This window comes from Mastacembelus armatus, chromosome 13 (genome assembly GCF_900324485.2).
Source record: "Mastacembelus armatus chromosome 13, fMasArm1.2, whole genome shotgun sequence".
In the NCBI taxonomy this organism is placed as follows: Eukaryota; Metazoa; Chordata; class Actinopteri; order Synbranchiformes; family Mastacembelidae; genus Mastacembelus; species Mastacembelus armatus.
Genome location: NC_046645.1, coordinates 21809233 through 21830863, shown reverse-complemented (window position 1 = coordinate 21830863; position 21631 = coordinate 21809233). Strand labels below are relative to the sequence as shown.

The 21631-nt window shown below is 39.0% G+C and overlaps 2 protein-coding genes across 3 annotated transcripts; one reads left to right on the top strand and one right to left on the bottom strand.

Moving 5' to 3' along the window:
- Nucleotides 1-3316: 3316 nt before the first annotated feature.
- On the bottom strand, nucleotides 3317-10370 carry trpc6b (transient receptor potential cation channel, subfamily C, member 6b). The gene is made up of 12 exons (XM_026314412.1): nucleotides 10267-10370; nucleotides 8157-8922; nucleotides 7817-7999; nucleotides 7426-7590; nucleotides 6885-7101; nucleotides 6029-6256; nucleotides 5374-5638; nucleotides 5021-5216; nucleotides 4166-4372; nucleotides 3942-3998; nucleotides 3621-3696; nucleotides 3317-3538 (listed from the first exon to the last, which is right to left on the bottom strand). Exons 1-12 carry the CDS (start codon nucleotides 10368-10370, stop codon nucleotides 3372-3374), a joined length of 2631 nt encoding a protein of 876 aa, XP_026170197.1. The 3' UTR covers nucleotides 3317-3371.
- Nucleotides 10371-11203: 833 nt separating this feature from the next.
- Nucleotides 11204-20294, top strand: cep126 (centrosomal protein 126). Of its 2 annotated transcripts, none has more exons than XM_026293415.1 (11): nucleotides 11204-11462; nucleotides 11731-11850; nucleotides 12721-12866; nucleotides 12970-13081; nucleotides 13251-13431; nucleotides 15396-17352; nucleotides 18471-18589; nucleotides 18809-18869; nucleotides 19193-19301; nucleotides 19434-19498; nucleotides 19606-20294. In XM_026293415.1, exons 1-10 carry the CDS (start codon nucleotides 11428-11430, stop codon nucleotides 19456-19458), a joined length of 2865 nt encoding a protein of 954 aa, XP_026149200.1. In that variant the 5' UTR covers nucleotides 11204-11427; the 3' UTR covers nucleotides 19459-19498; nucleotides 19606-20294. The 2 variants fall into 2 exon arrangements, with proteins under 2 accessions (XP_026149200.1, XP_026149190.1); XM_026293405.1 differs by having other exon boundaries at nucleotides 19104-19301.
- Nucleotides 20295-21631: the final 1337 nt, after the last annotated feature.

The following is a 21631-nucleotide window of genomic DNA, read 5'->3' as shown; positions in this document are numbered from 1 at the left end:
TCATGTTGGCCAAAAGGAAATATGTTGGAAGCACGGTGCCTTTGCCAGATGAGACAATAAAACATCACTACTTTCACTAAGTTAATAATTATCTATAATAACTTCATCCCTAACAGCTGTTCAGCTGAAGACCAATGATGTGGAAGAGTGTGAGGATAAAACCACTTCTGCCTAGTTTGTGCTTTGTATTTATCACTGTAAGACATCATACAGTGAGCTGTTCAGATGAGTTAGTAGAGTTGTTGTTGGCCTGTTACAAAATGATACATTTCACAGTTTGGTTTGGTTTTTTAAAAAAGAGCACTTATATTGCTCCTGTTGGTGTTTATGTTAGGACTGGGCTGTGTTTTGTGCTTTCTGTTTAGTGGTACCATTTGTTTCTTAAGAACATTGTGTTATAACAGCACTCTCACCACCTTATATGGTTTATATTTCTGTTATCCTGCTAAGATAGACAGGGTTTTTCTACTATTAATCAGCTGAGTATGGAGTTTGCTGGTGCATGTAGTTATGATGCTCACACAGACCTTGGCCCAATCTCCTGCGTGGTGTGTTTGAGATGAGAGAGGATTCTCATGCTGTGGCTGACATAATTCATAGATAACAGTCTCACATGTATTGTATGTGTGTTTCAGATGCTGCGGTGGCCTAGTTTTCAGACAAGACTTTAATCTGTAAATGTGATGCTCATTGTAAACATTAACAGCCTTCATTTTCTCGTAAGTTGTTCTTCATTAAATTCCTAATACTCGAGACACATGGGGTAAATGCATTTTGCTGGGCTCCATGATTATTAAGCATATACATTTTATTTTATTGTTCTTTTCTTGCTGTTTCAATAACTGACACCTGTCCCTCTGATTTCCTTGGTATAGATGCTTCACAGTGCTTTGTTCAAGGACTTGACAGCTGAAGTCTCCGTAGTAGCTTTTACTCTCCTGGCCTGACTGTAGCTGGAGGAAAGCTGTTTGTCTACTTGACAGGTCAAGACTGTACCCGGGCATTAGTTTTGCTTCACAACCTGAAACAATGAAACAGCATCTGCAATGATTTACAGTACTTGTATTAATGTGTTACAGCTTTCAATGATTTATGAAACCCATAAACTCCCTGTATTCAACATCATTTTTATTGAACGTTCAACATCAACAAGCATTTTAATAAAACGTATTTAAAAATCTAATACAAATTAGTGACGTATGAAGACATAACAGTCCTGTTCACTTGTTACACTGCAGAAATACAGTGGGTACGGAAAGTATTCAGACCCCTTTAACTTTTTCACTCTTTGTCATTGCAGCCATTTGCCAAAATCAAAAAAGTTCATTTTATTTCTCATTAATGTACACTCAGCACCCCATCTTGACAGAAAAAAACAGAAATGTAGAAATTTTTGCAAATTTATTAAAAAAGAAAAACTGAAATATCACATGGTCATAAGTATTCAGACCCTTTGCAATGACACTCATATTTAACTCACATGCTGTCCATTTCTTCTGATCCTCCTTGAGATGGTTCTGCTCCTTCATTGGAGTCCAGCTGTGTTTAATTAAACTGATTGGACTTGATTAGGAAAGGCACACACCTGTCTATATAAGACCTTACAGCTCACAGTGCATGTCAGAGCAAATGAGAATCATGAGGTCGAAGGAACTGCCCAAGGAGCTCAGAGACAGAATTGTGGCAAGGCACAGATCTGGCCAAGGTTACAAAAGAATTTCTGCAGCACTCAAGGTTCCTAAGAGCACAGTGGCCTCCATAATCCTCAAATGGAAAAAGTTTGGGACGACCAGAACTCTTCCTAGACCTGGCCGTCCAGCCAAACTGAGCAATCGTGGGAGACTTTAATCTGTAAATGTGATGCTCATTGTAAACATTAACAGCCTTCAACAGCCTCTCTTGGTGAGAGAGGTAAAGAAGAACCCAAAGATCACTGTAGCTGAGCTCCAGAGATGCAGTAGGGAGATGGGAGAAAGTTCCACAAAGTCAACTATCACTGCAGCCCTCCACCAGTCGGGGCAGAGGGGCCCGATGGAAGCCTCTCCTCAGTGCAAGACACATGAAAGCCTGCATAGAGTTTGCCAAAAAACACATGAAGGACTCCAAGACTATGAGAAATAAGATTCTCTGGTCTGATGAGACCAAGCTTGAACTTTTTGGCGTTAATTCTAAGCGGTATGTGTGGAGAAAACCAGGCACTGCTCATCACCTGCCCAATACAATCCCTACAGTGAAACATGGTGGTGGGAGCATCATGTTGTGGGGGTGTTTTTCAGCTGCAGGGACAGGACGACTGGTTGCACTTCAAGGAAAGATGAATGTGGCCAAGTACAGAGATATCTTGGAAGAAAACCTCTTCCAGAGTGCTCAGGACCTCAGACTGGGCCGAAGGTTCACCTTTCAACAGGACAATGACCCTAAGCACACAGCTAAAATAACAAAGGAGTGGCTTCGGAACAACTCTGTGACCGTTCTTGACTGGCCCAGCCAGAGCCCTGACCTAAAGCCAATTGAGCATCTCTGGAGAGACCTGAAAATGGCTGTCCACCAACGTTCACCATCCGACCTGACAGAACTGGAGAGGATCCCCAGGAAGAATGGCAGAGGATCCCCAAATCCAGGTGTGAAAAACTTGTTGCATCATTCCCAAGAAGACTCATGGCTGTACTAGCTCAAAAGGGTGCTTCTACTCAATACTGAGCACAGGGTCTGAATACTTATGACCATGTGATATTTCAGTTTTTCTTTTTTAATAAATTTGCAAAAATTTCTACATTTCTGGTTTTTTTCTGTCAAGGTGGGGTGCTGAGTGCACATTAATGAGAAATAAAATGAACTTTTTTGATTTTGGCAAATGGCTGCAATGACACAAAGACTGAAAAATTTAAAGGGGTCTGAATACTTTCCGTACCAACGTATATCATAGGTTCAGAACAATCTTGAGGGCAGTTGTTACCAGAAAGCTTTGATCTCTTTTATTTTGTCTGCCACCCAACATCTTCTTTTTATCTGAATTGTATGGAAGGAAAAATCAATTCTAAATCAAACCATAGCATAAACCTCTGGCAAATGCCAGCGCCATCATATGTTTATATGCAGTTAGTAGAGTATTTTAGTGTAACAGATCCTGTACAACAAGAAAAAAACTCCCATTAATGCCACCTTGAGGTTAACTGTACAGGAACACAGAGAATTTGACAAGTTCTCCTCCCAAAAGAATGCATTTACACAAAACAAAAATACAGAATATTTAAATTTATTAGGTCAATTTCGGTCAAAATGTGTTAAATCTGTGTCAGTAGGCCCTTTGACCCCGAAGAAATCCTGAGACCATAGTGTGTCCAGTATATACATCTCTAATATTTGCTTTTTTAAGAGTGTATTGCCAGCTCATGCTTGTCTTCTTCTTTCTGCTGAACATGCATAACTTCTCCCAGTTGTCTGATTAGCTCTGCAAGTGTCTCCATGTCATGGTTTCCCCGTCCCAGCAGCTCGTAGCGGAGACTGGAGATATCCTGTTTGATTTCTTTGAGCTCACCTGATTTAGAGTAAGTAAACCAGCATCAAATTTGACATTCTACGCATGAAGAGCACAGAAACCAGAAGTCACCTGAACTCACCTTCATTCACATCGTCATTGTCTTTATCTCTTTGTGCTTTTAAGATGTATCTTTTAATGAGGCGATTCATTATCTCCTATAAGTAAGAACAGATTATTTAAGGCTTAAACTGATGAGCTAATTGTTCTTAAAAAAATTCTGGGATATTTAAGAAAAAAGATGAACTGCTGCCAATCTGATTACACAGTGAATACTTGATTATACAGCATATAGTTTTGACTTATTATATTGCTATATATACTGGTGTATACAAGTTGCTGTCAACCCAACACCTCAGTCATTAGCAGGTTAATCAGCAGTAGGAAATGAAAGCTGCTTTACTTGGTGACAGCTTTGACCAACTGATGTTTCCACATTCAGATCTTCCTGTTGCTTCAGCTAACAATAGAAACAAAGAAAGGAAATGTACTTAAGCAGCTGCTTTAAAGGGACACACAACTGTAACTCATAAATGTGACACAAGAAGACTCGGTAAGCCTGTATTAAAGACTAGAAAAACTATACTAAAAGAATTTCAAATATCTGTAATTGTTTTTGTGCTTTGCCTTGTTTAGCTCCATCTCATCATTTGCATTTTCTTTGCTTTTGCTTTGAGGTACACCCCAGAGAAATCCCCTTATTGCCACCAAGAAGAAAACAACAGACTTTGGCCTGGGTATGAGGTTGAAGGGCACAGGCAATGTGCCACCATGGTCAAAATATGAGAACCAGAGCTTGGCTCTGGCAAATTTCCACTCAACATCAGCATCATCCTGCACAAATAAAGAAGAAAGGGTAAGAAGAGTTAAGAGCTAGGGAAAACATTTGATGAGCAATAATTTGGATTTCTAATATGCAACTTCCACCTATATTTCTTCATTAAATCTACAGTATTATTGTGTAAGCCAAATATACAGCAGGGATACAACATTTCACTAAAACTTTGGCATAGGTCAGCAGTATATTGTATTATCTACTGACATTTTTGTCAAATGAAATAGTAGCAAAACAATTATGATCTCACAAAATATGTTCAGTTTCAATACTGTGATAGTAACAATTAATCTGGCATATTGGGCATTTTCCTGTTGGGCCAACACAGTTTTTTGAGGAATTTATCATTTTTAATTAAAAAATCTTCTGGCCAACAGTCAGACTATATTGGTTCATTCTCTATACTAGGAGTGAGTCAAGAGCAAGTGGGTGCACTGGTCCAATTCCACTGGTACATTTATTGCACAGCTTGGGTGGTGTCTGATTGATTGTGGTGGGCTGTCTGGGACATTAAATAATAATAATAATAATAATACATTTTATTTCATGGTGCCTTTCAAAGTCTCAAGGTCACCTTACAATGCCCTGACTGGCAGTAAATGACACACAAAAATGAATAGTACTTACAAATGTGGATGAAGACATACCTCAATTTCCTGGAAGGAGCTGTTGAACATGGCTATGAGCATGTTCAACAACACAATCACCATAATGATGTTGTACACCCCATACAGAACATATCCAATATTCTCAATGAATTTATGGTCGATGTTAATGACCACAGATTTCACTTCTGACAAGCCAAAGATAGCCCAAAATAACGTTTTAAAGCTTTCTTCAAGCCTGGGGGAATGGAGAAATGGGAATGAAATTAGCATTGTGCAACCAGTGTGTTAAGCTTCCATCATATTAATTCAACACAGATTGTATCCAAAGACATAACTGTCCAAGATTTTTCAGACAAACTGAATTATTGTAACGGTCTATAGTTGATACTTACGTGGTAAAGGCATCGTTGTGCTTGGCGCCGAGGTAGTATGAGTACAGATTGAACATTCCCACCATGAAAGCCACAAAAACTGTTATGAAAATCACCATGAACTTAAATATGTCTTTTACTGTTCTTCCCAGAGAGATCTGCAAAGGCCCAAAGCTCTCATTGGCTGGCAGGATGTATGCAATGCGAGAGAAACTTAACACAACTGCAACTGCATAGAGTCCTTCAGAAATAAGTTGTGGATCTGAGGGAATCCAATTGATTCGAGCTGAAAATAAAGAAATGTTAAATGAGAACCAATTTCATGCAGTAAATGTTCATATTATGAAGATCACTACCTTTGTCTTAATTCAAGGAATGAAATTTGGCCTGGATGAGTTTTTAGAATTTATCAGCCAGAACATTAACTAGTCAAAAAGCTTTATGGTCATATCTTAAAAAATATTTTTGACATTTTTCTGGATTTCCCTTTCTGGGTAGCCTATAGAGAAATATCAGATCTATGGTTTTTTTATGATAATTTTTAGTGATGAAATTTAAAAATTAAGTCTGAACCAAGAAATGCTCTTAAATAACAACATTTGAGGTTCATTTCATATGTATAAGAAGTTAATTATTGACCCACTCCTTATAATACTTGATCAGGGTTGCCACTTACCCAGCTGGAAATACTGTATCTCAAAGGGCAAGGTCATGTTGCTCATGTGTGTATAGTGTTTGTCGACATAACACTGGGCAGAATATGCATGCCAGAAAGCCATTATTCTGGCAATGAAAGAGGTCATAAAAATGGCCAAAATACTAAAATCAAGAAGGTTCCAGGGTTCTGAGATGTATTCCCGGATGTCCTGTGACCAAATATCTTCACACTCTTCCCATATCTTCCCTGCAGGAAAACAATTACATATTTATCAAATGTCAATACATTTCTTTTTAATAGCTAATATGATTTGATCATGTATAAACAACATAGGATCTGCTGATGCTACTGGCACGATGTATGAAATATGGTAAATGGTCTTATACTTGTGTAATACTTTTCTACACTCAAGTGCACTCAAAGCACTTTTACACTATTTGTCCATTCATACACCAGGGGCAATTTGGGTTCAGTGTCTTGCCCAAGGGCACTTCGGCCTGTGGACCAGGGAAGCCAAGGATCAAACCACCAACCCGATGGTTCATGGTTGACCTGCTCTACCTCCTGAGCCACAGCCACTTTAAAGTCTTGCTTGAAAGTCATTGCCAGTTTGCTTAATTATGGTACAAGTGACAACCTCCTAGTATGATAGACAGATTTATAACAAGTTACGGCATTACAAGTCACTGCACAGCAGTAATGTAGTTGTAAAAGCATGACAGTTTGACTTAAAACAGGACAATACTGAGGGTCGAAAAGATTGGAGAAGAATAAATCAATATAGTGTAAAACATATCCTAACTTAATAGGAAAAGATGTTGTGGCTAGTTGTGATTGTATATGACAATAGAGAAGGGATGGTTAGACTCATGACCTATAACCCAGGATATGATGAGAATCTCCATCCAAGTGAAGGGGGTGATCTTCATACGAAACAGCTGTAAAGGGTGATCGTGGGTAGTCATATTAGGTAACAGTGATGTTCCCTCAAAACGGTCCGCTGCATTCAGGATCAGTAGGCAAAGAAATATCATAAAGGAAGCTGCATGGGCCACAAACTTCAGGAAAGGTCCACACATAAGTCTCCCTAACTGAAAACAAACAGAACAAAACCAGACTTCAAAAAATAACATAATCATGTTATGGATACAGCCGTGAGAGCTTAGTCAAAACCTGAAGTCTTCTAAAAGTGCCATAATCTAATTTGGACAGTAGAGAGCAGAAGAACTCCACAACACACTGACAAACCCAGGACTTAACGTATCCCTTTCATATTACTGCCTTATAAAAAATTTTGCAGCTCTTGTGTTTTGCCCAATTTAGTTCTATAAATACTGTTTAAAAATTTTTCTAAAAGATAAATCAAGACAATGAATGCAAAATAGGTAAAAATGGATGACTTTTATGCAACTAACCTTACTTGATGGTGCTATCCAGTGCACAAACGCCAGGATAGGCAACCCAAGAGCTACACCAAGGACAAGGAGGATTTTAACTGCTGTGGTTTGCTGACGTAAGCCAGATAAGTTCTCATACCAGATGGAAAGGAGTTGCTGCTGGCAGTTTGGATGTGCTACAAACTGTTCCATTTGTGGTAATTGTGTTTGTGTGGGTTTGTGTTTGTGTGTGTGTGTGTGTGTGTGTGTGTGTGTGTGTGTGTGAGGGTGTGTGTGCGTGTGTGTGTGTGTGTGTGTGTAAGAGAGAGAGAGAGAGAAAGAGGATTACATAAAACATATTCAAACTGAAGACTGAGTATGAAAACTAGTGCATCAGTTGTACTCCTAAATACATTGCTCACAAGCTTACCTTTTTAACTTCATACTTTATTGCAAGTTTTAACCTGATAAGGTTTTTGGAGCTGGTTTCCGTGCTTTGACATGACTCAGTGTCCCCATTTAAGATGGCCTCCACTTCCTCTGTGTTTCGACACAGATCTAAAAGGTCCACTACAAAGTCTTTACACTGCATGGACAGTTTCTTGTACTCATTCTGTAACAAAGAAAGTGCTTATTCTAACACTTTTATGAGTCACTACTAGCACAAAATGGCAGCATATCTTCAGCCTACAGTCATTTAATCAGTAAAATCTACAACTATCAACAAAGATTTTAGGAAAATGTATGTACATTTTGATATTATACTCTACCTTGAACTCCTTCTCAGTGTTGGCCAGACATGCAAGCTCATTGCTCAGCTCCAATGCAGCCATGACAGGGTCTTCACTAGAGAGGGAGAGATATGCTGGACTGGCCAGACCTTTATATGCATTAATGCGGGATTGTGAATGACTAAAAGAGTCATGCTTCTGCTGCTCGCTGCAGGTCCTGCACTGACAGAAGTAGTCATGGGGCCACTCTATGTGGGCCCCCTTCATAAGAAGTATATGCACAATTTCATACTCATGGCACTGGGAAGCCAGGATTATGGGAGAGATGTCATGAGAGAAACGCGTGCCATCCTCATCATAGGCAAAGAAGTCATGATGTGTCTCTGCCTGGCTAGGATTTTTAGATAGTCTCTGACCATCTGCAAAGGCTGGATGGCCCAGTATGGCCTCCACTATTCGGGTGTAGCCTTTACTGATGGCTAACAGCAAAGCATCTCCCATTCTAGCAAGGTCTTTTTTCCTAAGTAAGAGCTTTGTCACCTCTAAATGCTCATTGGCAACTGCCAGCTGCAATGCATTCTGGCCCATATAGTTTACACAGTTGATATTGAGGTCTTGCAGTTCTTCTACCATTCGCCTCACTTCAGGAATGTTGCCATATTCAGCAGCGGCTAAGAAAAGTTCCTCTGTCATGGAAAGGCAGGAGGGGGACCGGCCATAACCATAACCAGGTGCCCGAAAAGCTTGTCGCCGTGGTTTGGCCAGGGCCTGCCGCAGCATCATGGCTTTCCCTTCATTGCTCCATCTAGACACCAGTGAAGATATTTTGGAACGTCATATTTGATATCATATTATAATACACTACTAATTTTCTACTAAGCAGACACATAACTTGAATTAGTCTGCTTATTTAGATATATGAAGATTGACTGTGTCTATATTTCCGTAAAATGTACAATGGACAGCTGGTCTCTGCTGAATTATTACTCACACTACATGTGTGACACTACCTGCAGTCTCATCATCTGCTCTCCTCCACTTCATATCCCGGTGCTGTCCATCCGCCCAGCCTCTGCCTGATACGTGGCTAAACATAGTTTGCATTTTGGTAATATTATACAACAATGCCTCCAGTTTTACTGATTCAACTATGATGACTTAATCTGCTGATGACTGACTAAATGTACTTTCTGTTGAGTAATTACATCCAAATAACATGGTTATCTTAGGAACTAATAATGTCAGCACGGATGAAACACATGATGATGTTCCTCCATTCTCTTATAATTGGACTTAACAAGGTTTTACATAACTGAAGAATCTAATGAGCACATGCAATATGTACACAGTTTGATCTAATATACCCTGTCAAATTATTCATCTTTGGCATCTAGTCTATATTAGCAGAGACAAGATAAAATGAAAATTGTCATGCTGTTCAACGAAACAGGAATTGTTATTTGCCTCAAAATGTTATAGGCATTTGCACTGTATAGATTTACCCGCTTAAAATTCTGGAAACACGTAGTTAACTTTTCTTCTTTTGTTGATCTACATCATGCCACACAACTATAATAAGACTGATAACTGGGAGATGTACAAGAAAAAACACTGCTGTGGCATGATAAGAGCACAGAATTGGCAATAACATCTTTACTTTGATGATGGTGTATGGGACAGATATGAGTCTTCTGCAATTAACATAATATGTGGGCTGTATGCATGTACATGAGAGTATATCACGATTTGTCGATCTGAGAAAACACTGTATTCCCTCAACGTGTAGAGGAGAAGACACAAGTGCATATCATAAAGAGCCACAACGCAAAGACTTGCTGCAGGATCAGATCTATCTGAGCAGGTTATCTTATACCGTTGGTACTTTTAGGACTGCCATGGGCTTGGAGCTTTTTTTCTTTAACCAAAGACGTTTCTCATTTGTTTTCTGGAAGCAAGGCAGGACATTATACTAGTCCGATTAAACTATCATTATACTGTCAGGATTGCCCACTCACCTCAGAAATGCGTAGCTATGACTTCTCATTCACGTCATTAGATCGTTATGGCACAAAACTATATCCAGCAGCAGCCAGCGGCATTGCATAGCATATTCCTGTCAGTCTCTTGCGCACCTGTCCGACTGACTCACCCTGCGTCCCACCTTGGATCTTGATCCTGACGACGCTGCATTTGCACGCCCAGTGGGCGGTGCCCTGGCAGCTTTACAGGGTTTCGTAAGTAGATTTCTACCATTTATTGAATACATTTGAGTCCTGTTTTGGAGATGTTATAACTGTTTGGCCTTGATTTTTCCACAGCTGTGCACAAAGACAAGATAAAACTGTTATGTAAATGGCGTGTAGCCTAATAGTCATTGTCCAGGCTTCAGGCACTAGCACCACTAATACGTTAATGCATATGTTGTATGTGACACACTGTGCCCCCTGTCCACAAAAGTGCATAAACAATATGAAAAAAGCAGATCTTCCTAAATCCTCTTAACTCATGGCCATCAAATATAATTTCACTCATGTTCAAGTGTCCGTTTCACATGGCGACCGCTGTCAGTTTTATTATAATTATTATTAATAATATTTTTGTTGTAAACACTTCAAGGCTACTTAACACAATAACTCATACAGTCAAATTGATTGATATATCATTTACAGCATGTGAGGGTTTAATTAACCTGAGAGTTAGCTTAACACTATGTTAGTTTAAGGGGATGGTTAACGTATTGTAACAAGCAGTAACATATTGTAAGATAACGTCTTATTTATGCCATGTCACTCTCTGCTGCCTGGTTTTGCCATTTATTTGATTAGAACATCCAAAAGCAGCACAAAAGTTTGCGTTTGAGTCCACAATGGCTGGACTGTCCATAGCAATATGGCTGCGTCTGAGAAGCATCTCAGAAGCCCCGATACGGCATGCAAAGCCGTGTATGTGTAAAGATCTATGCTCAACACTTCCGGCTGTGCCCGAAAGCAGCGTGAAGGGATCGCCCCCTGCTGGACATTGCGGGTGTAACCGACTCGCTGCCCGTTGTCAAGGAACTGCGTCCTCGGTTGCTAACATGGCCGGACTGTACACTCACCCAAATGAAGCAGCTAGGGAGGAACCAACTCAGTCAGACTGGTTTCTGCGCCTTTAGACGACCAAAGAGGCTGGGACTGTTCAGCAGAGGAGGGTTTTCATCTTCGTCCTGAAAATGCTTGAATAACGTCACACGGACCAAGCAAAGTTAACTAGTAGCTAAGAGCTTTGCTGCGAGCTGAGCCTTGTTAGCAAAGACCATCGGCCTCGTAGGATGCAGGTTCTTCAGAACAACTTCTTCTCCCACTTGTATCCTATAGACGTTTAATTATCGTTATATGTCCCGTAATGTTATAGAAATGTATAACCTGCGTTACTGCAACGTCTTGGAGTAAATGTGGATAAACAGTTCTTTTGAGGTGGCAATAACTATGATGACAAATCCTGCAGTACGATTGATCAGCTTGTATAACTAACTAACACATGAGAATGTAACTAGTTAGTTTTTATTCTCTCAGTGTAATGGTTACATCAGGTTACATCATATCTGCTGCTCTCCTTAGCTGCTTACTTCCAGAAATTCGAGGTTGGTTGCTGATGGAGGCTTTGGAGGTGAGAGACAGCTTCTGGTTGAAGAGCAGAAGTTGTGCAAAACCCGAGCTCGCAAGTTTTACCTGGAAACCAACCGACGCAGAAAGTCAGTTTCCATCTTTGATGATTATGCAATATTTTATTACCAGGAACATGTCATCTCAGAGCATAGCATCATTTGCATTCTGTGCACCGACTCTGACCAGTCAAGCAGTTCTTTGGAAAGCATATTCCATTTCTTCTTGGAAGCTGGCACCACATGCTGCTTTGCTGGTGTACAGTATCCACCTCCTGGACTCTCATTTTAGGATTCTGTCCTGGGCTTAACACCTTTGAAGCATGGGTGTTGCTGAGAGGAGTTTGCTGTGTAGATCTGAAAATAGATCTATTGGCCCAGCTGTGCCTGAAGCGTCACCTCTCTAAAGACTAACGTTGTAAAGTTCAGCAAAGTATAAGGCTCAGGTTTCTTTTAAGTAACCTTCCAAATATGTATTTCCATTGTTATCAACAAATACTTCAAGTCAGTGTGCCCGTGTTTGAAAGAGAAGGTTAATGCTAACATCACTACACTTCATAACTGAAATTTTTTAAGGACATTACATAGAAAACAAAACACGATGAAGATGAATTTTTAGTAGAATGGAAATGCGTTACATAAAAAATTGACCTACTTTTTATACTTGTCTTCCAATAATGTTTAAAATTGTGCAGTCCTCTTAGTAATGTTTACATTTTTGCCTATATGAAAAGAGTAATGCAGAACTTGGTTGACCTTGACTTGATTGAACCTGTTGATGTTATAACTGACCTTCTCCGTGAACCCAGTAGTGAGTGGTAGCTTTAATTTATTAATGGCTGTGTTGAAAACATATCTTGAGCATCAGACTCAGGTTTCTCTATCCAAAACATGGCCAGTCTAGATTTAATCAGTTAAAATGTGCCCCAGGTTCATGTTCTGTTCTTTTGCATGGCTCAGAGCTCTGGAGGAAAGACGGAAGCAGTGGGATGTGCAGGAGCAACGGCTGAGAGAGAACATCCTACAGCAACGCAGAAAGCATGTACAGGATGCAACGGAGCGCTTCCAAAGAGCCCATCTACCACCTTCTCAGAGATGTAGACACTGTTAGTGATGTAGTTTACATATGCTTCCTAAAATTGAGAAATAACACACAACAGTCTTGACAACTTTCTATTTGTTTGTCTGTTGCTCTTTATGGTGTTTTAGCTTTTAGAAGGAATGTCCCAAATATTGAACATGCACTCAGTGAAATTCAAGGCACTTTGAATTCATACACCCAGCAGTCCTCTTTCTTGTCCAGCAACTCTAACATTAGCAGGTAAAAAAAAAAAAATCTGATCATTCTTATGTGATCTACATTGTAACATTTTTGGTCAGTTTTGGTCTTTTTTGTTATGAAATTTTAATTCGTAATATGCTTTATATCCTTTTTTATTGGCTGGAGAAGACATACATTTTATTTGTATTTTTTTGTTTTCTCTTTAAAGAACCTCCACTCCCTCTTCCAAGCCTCCAGCAGTTTCTAAATCTTCCCACCGCCAAGCACTCTCTGCTGTAGAGGCCTACACTAAACTGCTTCAGGAGCAGAGTATGATTTGCTTCAAGAACAGTGATGAAACTGAAAACAGAAGAGAGAAGCAAAAGAAGCAGCAAGAATACAGTCCACAGGTATTTTGGATATTTTATTTGAATGTGCAAATATCAAAGCATTTTGCCTCCTCACAAAAATAGATTCTTAGTCTTTTATAGTATTACGCTTTTTATTCCCTAAAATGTTCCTTTCCCTGGTGTTCCCTGGCACTTTTTGTGGTAAAATTGTTTTCTCTCTCACTCTAATCTTTCTTTTTCTCTCTTTCTTTCACACACATGGAAAAATATTGTTTAGAACAGTCTCTGTGCTATGACCTGCTCCAAAATCAGACCACAATTTATTAGACAGTTTTTATTATTGATGTTGTTTAGCACTTGAGTCTTGCCATCTTCTTTAGAAGTGTAGAAATTGGCCAGAGTTAAGGATGGGAGCATCATCTACTTGCTTTTGGTTTTTGAAAAGAAGTCTGACTGCTCCTGTTTTAAAATAACCATTAGGGTGGTCAGATGTGAGCATAGTTAATTAGAACAAAATTAAATGGCCAGACAAATTGCATGCATAGCTGAAATGAAATATTTGGCAGACACTTGATTTCTCATGTGCAATTTTAAGTAAGCTGTATTTTTATGTTCTGCCAGTCGTGCCTGTTACTCCTGTAGACACACTGTCACACTAACTCTGAGAACTCTTGTTTATGCATTTGAGTGCTGTTTCTTGTACTATATGAAATAGTCCAGTGTCAGAAAGTTCACACTAATCAACTAATCAGAAATTATTAATTGGGTCTGTTGATCAAAAATTAACTGTGCATTAAATGCCCATTTTGAAACTGCTACTTAATATGTATGGTCAACTATGAGTACTTCTGCATAAACAATTGATTGTATTACTCTGTACCCTAATATTAAGCATTCAGTCATTTTCACTTCTGTTGTTCTTCTAATGTCTTTAAAGAAACTATATAATTGCACTGTATATTCCTCGTAGGAGATGAGATAGATAGATAGATAGATGGATAGATAGATAGATAGATAGATACTTTATTCAAAATTCACATTGTCCAGCAGCTCTTATATTTACTTTAACATAGAAATTTCACTATAAAATATAATAAACAGATAAAGGCACCCAGTAACATATAACATAACATATCAACAATTACTATTTAAAAAGTCTAATGGCTGTGGGGATGAAGGATCTCCTCAACCACTCAGGTCATCATGTATTGAATCTTAGTACACTTTAACATATATTAATGAACTTAAAAACTGGAGTTCAATAGATTACTCCAAGGAAAGTAATATTGATAGAATCAGCTCATTATTTTAATCACTGAAAATTTAGGATAACAATTTTTATTATTATTGTAGTGATTATGTTGTTGGGCAGTTCAATGTGCCTGTTTTACTACACAGGTTGCCCCTAGGGGGAAGCAGTGTAACATGAGCCTGTCCCAGCACCAGGAACTTGATAGCTGTCAGAAGCTTCAGTAGTGAAATGTGTGTTTGAATGGTTGTTTCAATTATTGTATCATTTGCCAGACTGATTCTGGATTTGCTTTTCTGACATATCTGACATATAAGACATATGCTTCTTAGTGTTGCATTTGAAGACTACACTTAAACAAGATTCTCTTAATTTTGCAACATATACTACCTTAGATTTCTGGACTAGACCTACCACAACACCTCAAATAAAATACTGATGTCTGCATGAAAAATCATATTTCTTATTGGAAAGTCTAGAATGGCCCTCTCACAACTGACCTATAATGCATATATCTAATGCTATTTAATTTGTTGAAATACAGTACAAAAATCATGTGATCACAATTAATTGCTGTTATGTTTCAGTTGATAGAATTTTTGTTATAAGTTTAAATTGGACTCCACAGTTTAAGTGTACTTCCTGTCAATGAAAATTACTTTTGCATTAATAAAACAGGCAAAAAGATGATGGTATAGCCTTCATATCACGTTTGAAATAGTGTAAGTCATATTTTTTTTCTTCTCATCACCTCTCTTTCACTTGCATATTTCAGGACAGCCAACAATCTGACTGTAATTCTGAAAGCCTTTCAAGTAAGGATAGTTTGGAGAATGAGGACCCCAACCACAGTACAAAACATCTACAGTGTTCCTATTCATCATTTATGTTTGACTCAGAGAAGTCCCATCCAGACCTGAGAAACCAACATGATTTGTATCCAGCATCAGACCTAACTCACTCAGCAATGATGCTTCTTGGTGAAAACTTTGGCCAATCAAGAAAGTTGCATAAACCTAAGGAGAAAATAGAAGAGGACTCTGAAGGGCTAGACAATAAGATGAAGGTTTCTGAATCTTCTTGGGGGTTACCATTTGAGCAAACACCTGAAATAGAGACGCAGCCTGCACTGCACAACAGCAGGTTATTAAGTATTTGTGAAATTATTGGTGCAGACCCAGAGCACTTTGACATAAACTCCCCAGAAAACAGCCTCAATGACAACATCTTTGTTACAAATAGAGTTACTCCCAGCAACACAGCACTTGACTCTTTATGTCCAAAACAAAAGGATCTGCTTGATCTCGGACAGCAGAGGGTACATGATGACAGACCATTAAAACGTCCATCAGCTACAGAAATTCTTTTGCCTGCCAAAAATGGCAACAGCAATGACATTTTGTTTGGGGCTCCTCCAAAACCAAATATTTTCTTGAGCAATAGCACAACATACAATGCCTCACAAGAAGAAACTCTTAAGCTAACAGGAAAAAAAAGCTATCTGTCATCCCAGAAAGAACCCAGTGCTTTCATAAACAACCTTAATAAGATTTCAAACCCAGAGCCCACAACTGAGAAGCCCATTAATACAGCATTGCTGCAAAACACATGCTTGTCTAACATTCAGTCAGACACGCCTAAGTGCCTTCAGTGTCCTGAGGAGGAAGTACAAAAATCACCTGTTTCAGTGGGGACACCTCATTCAGTATGCCAAGTAAGATTCATTAAAGGAATTCTTAAAAAGCAGTCCAAAAATATGTCAGGTGATAATACATATGTGTATGGTGCGGGGCATTTAATTTTTTCAAAACAAGTAGCTTTAGAGATAAGAGATAGTGTTGAACTGACACAGGCTAAAACTAAGAACATGGAGGGCAACAATCCCATCAAAAAGAAGCTGCGTTGGTTTGATGAGGTACATGTGGACAAAGAGGACAAAGAACAAGACATAATGAAACAGTCAAAAGGCAAGTCTTCCAATCTTTCTCAGTCAAAAAACAACTCAAAGGACCACCAGCCAAGTGTTACTACAGTCTCTGGGGTTTCCAAGCCTGGACCTATCATGACTTCTGCAGCCTCCACTGGTTATCACTTTACAAAACAAGCATGGACAGATGTTGGGGTTCAAGTCAGTTTGCCCCTGGAAGAAGCAGAAGAGGTCAAGGTGCCGCGGAGCAGCACTAGGACCGGTGGCCCCAAGATACCACGGAGAGAATGTTCTGCCAGAGTTGGAGCGGGTCCTGTTTCCATGCGTACTAGAAAGGGCACTGTCATACGACCTCAATCTGCCACAGAGGTGAATCAGATTGCTAAAACCCAGGGGAAGATCATGGTGCCCCGCCCACCTCCTCGAATGGAATCGGTGGAAGAAAAGATGGCGTACATTACTAAGACTCCATATGGCATGGATCATGCTAGTGTCAACTATAAACAGGCTCAGGCTTTGGAGCACAAGGACAACTCAGAAGGCCTTTTCTCACCTTACACACATCATATAATTAGAACAGATAACATTGTTATGTACACACCACTGCCACCCTCGTATGCAGGCCCCATCCTAGAGGGCAACACCAAGGGCATGCCCAGCTCAGGTTGTCAGGAAACTCATGGCTGCAGCAGAAGAAGAGGGATGGTGTTCAATGAAAAAGGCCTCTGTTTAGATTGTACTCCCACAGATGAGGAGATCTCACAGATATGGCATGGAGTCCGCAGTGCTTTAGCCTCCAAGGATGGTAATGTATAGTTAGGCTGGAAGCTCCAACACAGCTCATGCTTGTTTTGTGTGTCTGCAGAGATGTGCCATATACATGCAATTTCTGCCTTATGTATTTATATCTAACCATTAGCTAAAAACCTTTCTAATTGACAATGTCAGAACTGTTGCCTCACAGCAAGAAAGTCCTGGGTTCGCAACCTGGCCTTTCTGTGTGGAGTTTGCATGTTCTCCCTGTGCTTGTGTGGGTTTTCTCCAGGTACTCTGGTTTCCTCCCACAGTCCAAAAACATGTATGTCAGGTTGATTGGTGACTCTAAATTGCCCATAGGAGTGAGTGTGAGTGTGTGAGGTTGTCTGTCTCTGTGTGTCTATATGTGGCCCTGTGATGGACTGGTGACCTGTTCCTTGTTCTTTTGACAATAACTGTCTACCTTGCTCTAATCTGCGTTTAGTATAATCTTATCAGCCTCTTCTACTGGGTGAAATCAAATCAAAGCACATTTTCCATTGCTTTAAACAATATTATGAAGAATGTACTTTAATGTAATTATTTTATTTGAATTACTGATTACTTTAAGACACTATAATTTAAAACACCACAGATCTATGTTGGGCTTCATAATATAGACAAAATAATTAATCTTGCCTAACCCTAACCCTTGCCAATTGCTTGTCGCTGGACAAACAGGAAGCCCTAACAACACAACATCTTCTCTCATTGTCACAAACTCTTCTAGCTTGTCAGCTTTACATTGTGCTTTCTCAATTTCAACAGTGTTCATCTCCTCGTATTACAGCAACTTTTAATGTCCTTTCTTTGCTACATTTACATATTTACATATATCCAGTTTTATTTAATAAGCTTATACACAACATCTGTTGTGATTGTTGATGAGTTTTATTGCAGGTTAAATATAGAAACAGTTTTGTTATGTATCTTCTTTAGAGGAATACATGGCTCACCACATACAAGTTATCCATATCATTTTTGTGATACAGATTTGTTATGTTATTATCATGATTTAATAAATGCATAAAACCTTTTGTAAAGTGCCTTGAGATGATTTGTATTCTGATTTGGTGCTATACAAATAAAACTGAATTGAATTGAATTAATAAATGCATCCTTTTGCAGGAAAAGCAATGCTGAGAAGACAAGCCCTGGAGAATGGAAGAGTTGTGAGGAAAGCCTTTGTGGAGCCAAGAAGACAGACGCCTGGCTCAGGGAGCAGAAAACTTCCTCAACCCTCTCAGGTACCTACATGCAGTTGCCCTGTGGGGTGGAAGATTGTGAATAATTTCTGTAAATGAATGTGTTTAAACTTGCTGAATCTGATTTCCAGTCTTTTTTCATGTTATCCTTAGTGCTGGTAAAACTGAGAAGCCACAATGTATGATGTTATAGGTTACATAAATATTATTTCAGGTTAATGTAATCCTTAAATGACTGGAAGTGTTTTTTCATTTGTACAGCCAACAAAACAGAACACAGAACCGGTCAGACCAATTTCCAACTTGGCCATTTTGGATGGAGGTACTGGGTTCACCACATATACATCTAGGTTTCTATTACAGTTAAAGCAAACTTTACATTTGCATAATTAGCAGCATAACAATAATGTCTGTCTTTTGTCAGGTTTGACTTTTTATAACAGTTCTCTTCTGCATATACATGTATAACCTAGTGAATAACCTAGTGAATAACCCAAAGTAAAGTGGAAACAGGTGAGAATGGTTACCTTTGATGTGGCTTTGCCTGTGCTCTCAGGTTTGGCAAGTGCAGCCCACTTACACCTTGCTAAAGTAAATGCTGAAGGCCTGTTAGAAGAAAGTGATATTGTAACAACCCAAACACAGAGCCTTGGAACGGTGCAGCAGCGCAGCCAACAGCAGGGACTCACCACCATTTCCATGGAGGAGCAGAAAATCCTTCTCTCTTTGGACAGACTAAACCACCAGCTGCACTGTGAGCACTTTGTAAAGGCTGTTTGTATTAAGGCAGAGCTGATCAATTGGTGTTGTTATCTGAATATCACAGAAGACCATTATTATGCTGTCATTTCAGTGAATGACCACTTCTGCATGTTACTATTTGTAGGTGTGCAGGAGCATGTTGGGAGTAATCTTGGCTCACATGGCCTTGTACTTATTGATGCATCCTCTGTAAGTATGAATTGATTATTAGTTGATTTGATTATTTGCCTGCCTCAATACATAAGGTAATTTATGGTGAACATATTTTATTCATTAGCCTTTTCCACTGTTTTCAGACAAAGGAAATGAAAGTCGCAAACCATCACAAACACCGTGCATCATCAGCTAACCGTTCTCAATATCAGAAGAAATGTTGACGTCTAATATGTGTGATCCACAATGGTCTTCATGCCCATTGGTGCATTATATGTGTCTTACATCACACTTTATTTCCCTGTTAAATGGATGTAACATATTTTAAAAATGAAATGTGCCTTCTGAAGCAAATTCAAGGTGTTAAGGTATTATCAACAATTGTAGAGATTAAAAAATATATTAGCAACATTTTACCAAACAACATTTTTATGTTGGTGCACAGAAATATGTTTTGTGTTTTGCCATCTGTTTGGGCAAGAACACATTAATGTATTTTGCTTTTTGCTAAGTGCCTATGAAGAATATAATGGCTTGTTTTTTCTTCACAAATGTCCCCTCTTGAAACTGACCTCCCCAGATTGACTGCACAACATACTCATACTCTTTCAAAGCTATCTCATTCTGTACATTTTTATAAAGTAAAAATTAGAATTGGAAGCTATTTTGGGCCATATTGGCAATGAACTGAATAAAGCTTGTTGTCAGTGTATTGCTAAACTGACTGGATGCAGTGTGTTTTGCAGTATCAGTATTTCCTCAACCATGAACAGTCAATAAATGGATTGAGGGCCGGAAAAGGTTTATAGAGAGAAGTGTTGCAACATTTGTTTTTTCTGGCCATATATAGTACAATTATGTCTTGTGCACTAGACTCAACCTACAGGCTCAACAAGGCGAGCCTCTGCCAGAGGGCTTCCGGCCTTCTGTTTTTGTCTACCATGAACTTTACCTTTACTTTAAATCCATTGGATTTAATGAAGTCCTTAAATTGCAGTGATATCAGTAGACTACAGACTATATTTATTGAATTTTAGTTGTCAGCTACTGGATTGTTGAAATAAGTTGTTAATTAAATGTTTCTCTCTCTCTTGCCAACAAATAGACACATCATGGGGAAAAAAAAAACTGCAAGCATTATTGATGTGAGCTCAGTAGTTCCTCCTTCACTGGCATGTCTGGTTTTGCCCCTTAGTCGGCCTGCTTGGACTTGCTTCAAGAGGTGGAGGAAACCCAAGCTCATTTGAAGAGAGTGCTTCCCAACACTGATGAAACAGTTTCTGGTTTAACTGTTTCTGGTTTTATGCATGCATAGATTCTTGAATGTTTAATCCAGGAGCTGTAAAAAATGATGTGACTATGGTGTCTGCCATGTAGAGTCACACATCACTTTATACCAAAAGAGAGAAAACATGCTCAGTTACCGAATGGTGCCTGCAGCAGCAGAAGCCCTTTTACAAGTTATGTACAAAGACATTCTGTAAAATGACAAAAGAAATTCACTGCGGTCTGTGGTCACTGATGTGACTAGACAGTAAGAACACAAACACTATAGTTCAATGCAGATATTTACATTAAGTGTTACTAAATCAACAAATTTCTAAAACAGTAGGTTTCACAACGATGCACTGTATTGAACAAAGTAAAAAAATCACGTTATTCATGAATTCCATTAGCTTAACTTTCATCATTGAAGTAATAAAGCTGAATGTGCCTGCACAGATGAACAAGAATTGACCAGATTTTTACTTAGAATACTCTCCTGACATCTGTTCCCTTTGGTCTGCTACCATTAATGTTAGCCATTATACCATACAATGGTGAGCCTAAAGGCATTTAAGCCTTAACCAGCACAACACCCAGAATCTGAACAAGATAGGCCAAGGGTGCTGAAAATAAGAGAAATAATTTCCACAGATGCAAGTTCAGGCTTGTGCTTTGGTCCATTGTGAAGCTTAATCTTACAAATATTTTGTCATGTTTTGTTACAGTCCATTTAGCATGCAATGAATGAGTGCCTAGTCTGGCTCAGTTTCTGTTAAACTGAATAAGAACCTGGATGCAAGTTAAAATGATAAAACTGACTGGGATAGCAGGCCTATGTTACAGTGACTTTCAGTTTTGCATATGAAGATAAATATTGCAATTAGTTTAAAAAACTGGTCGGCT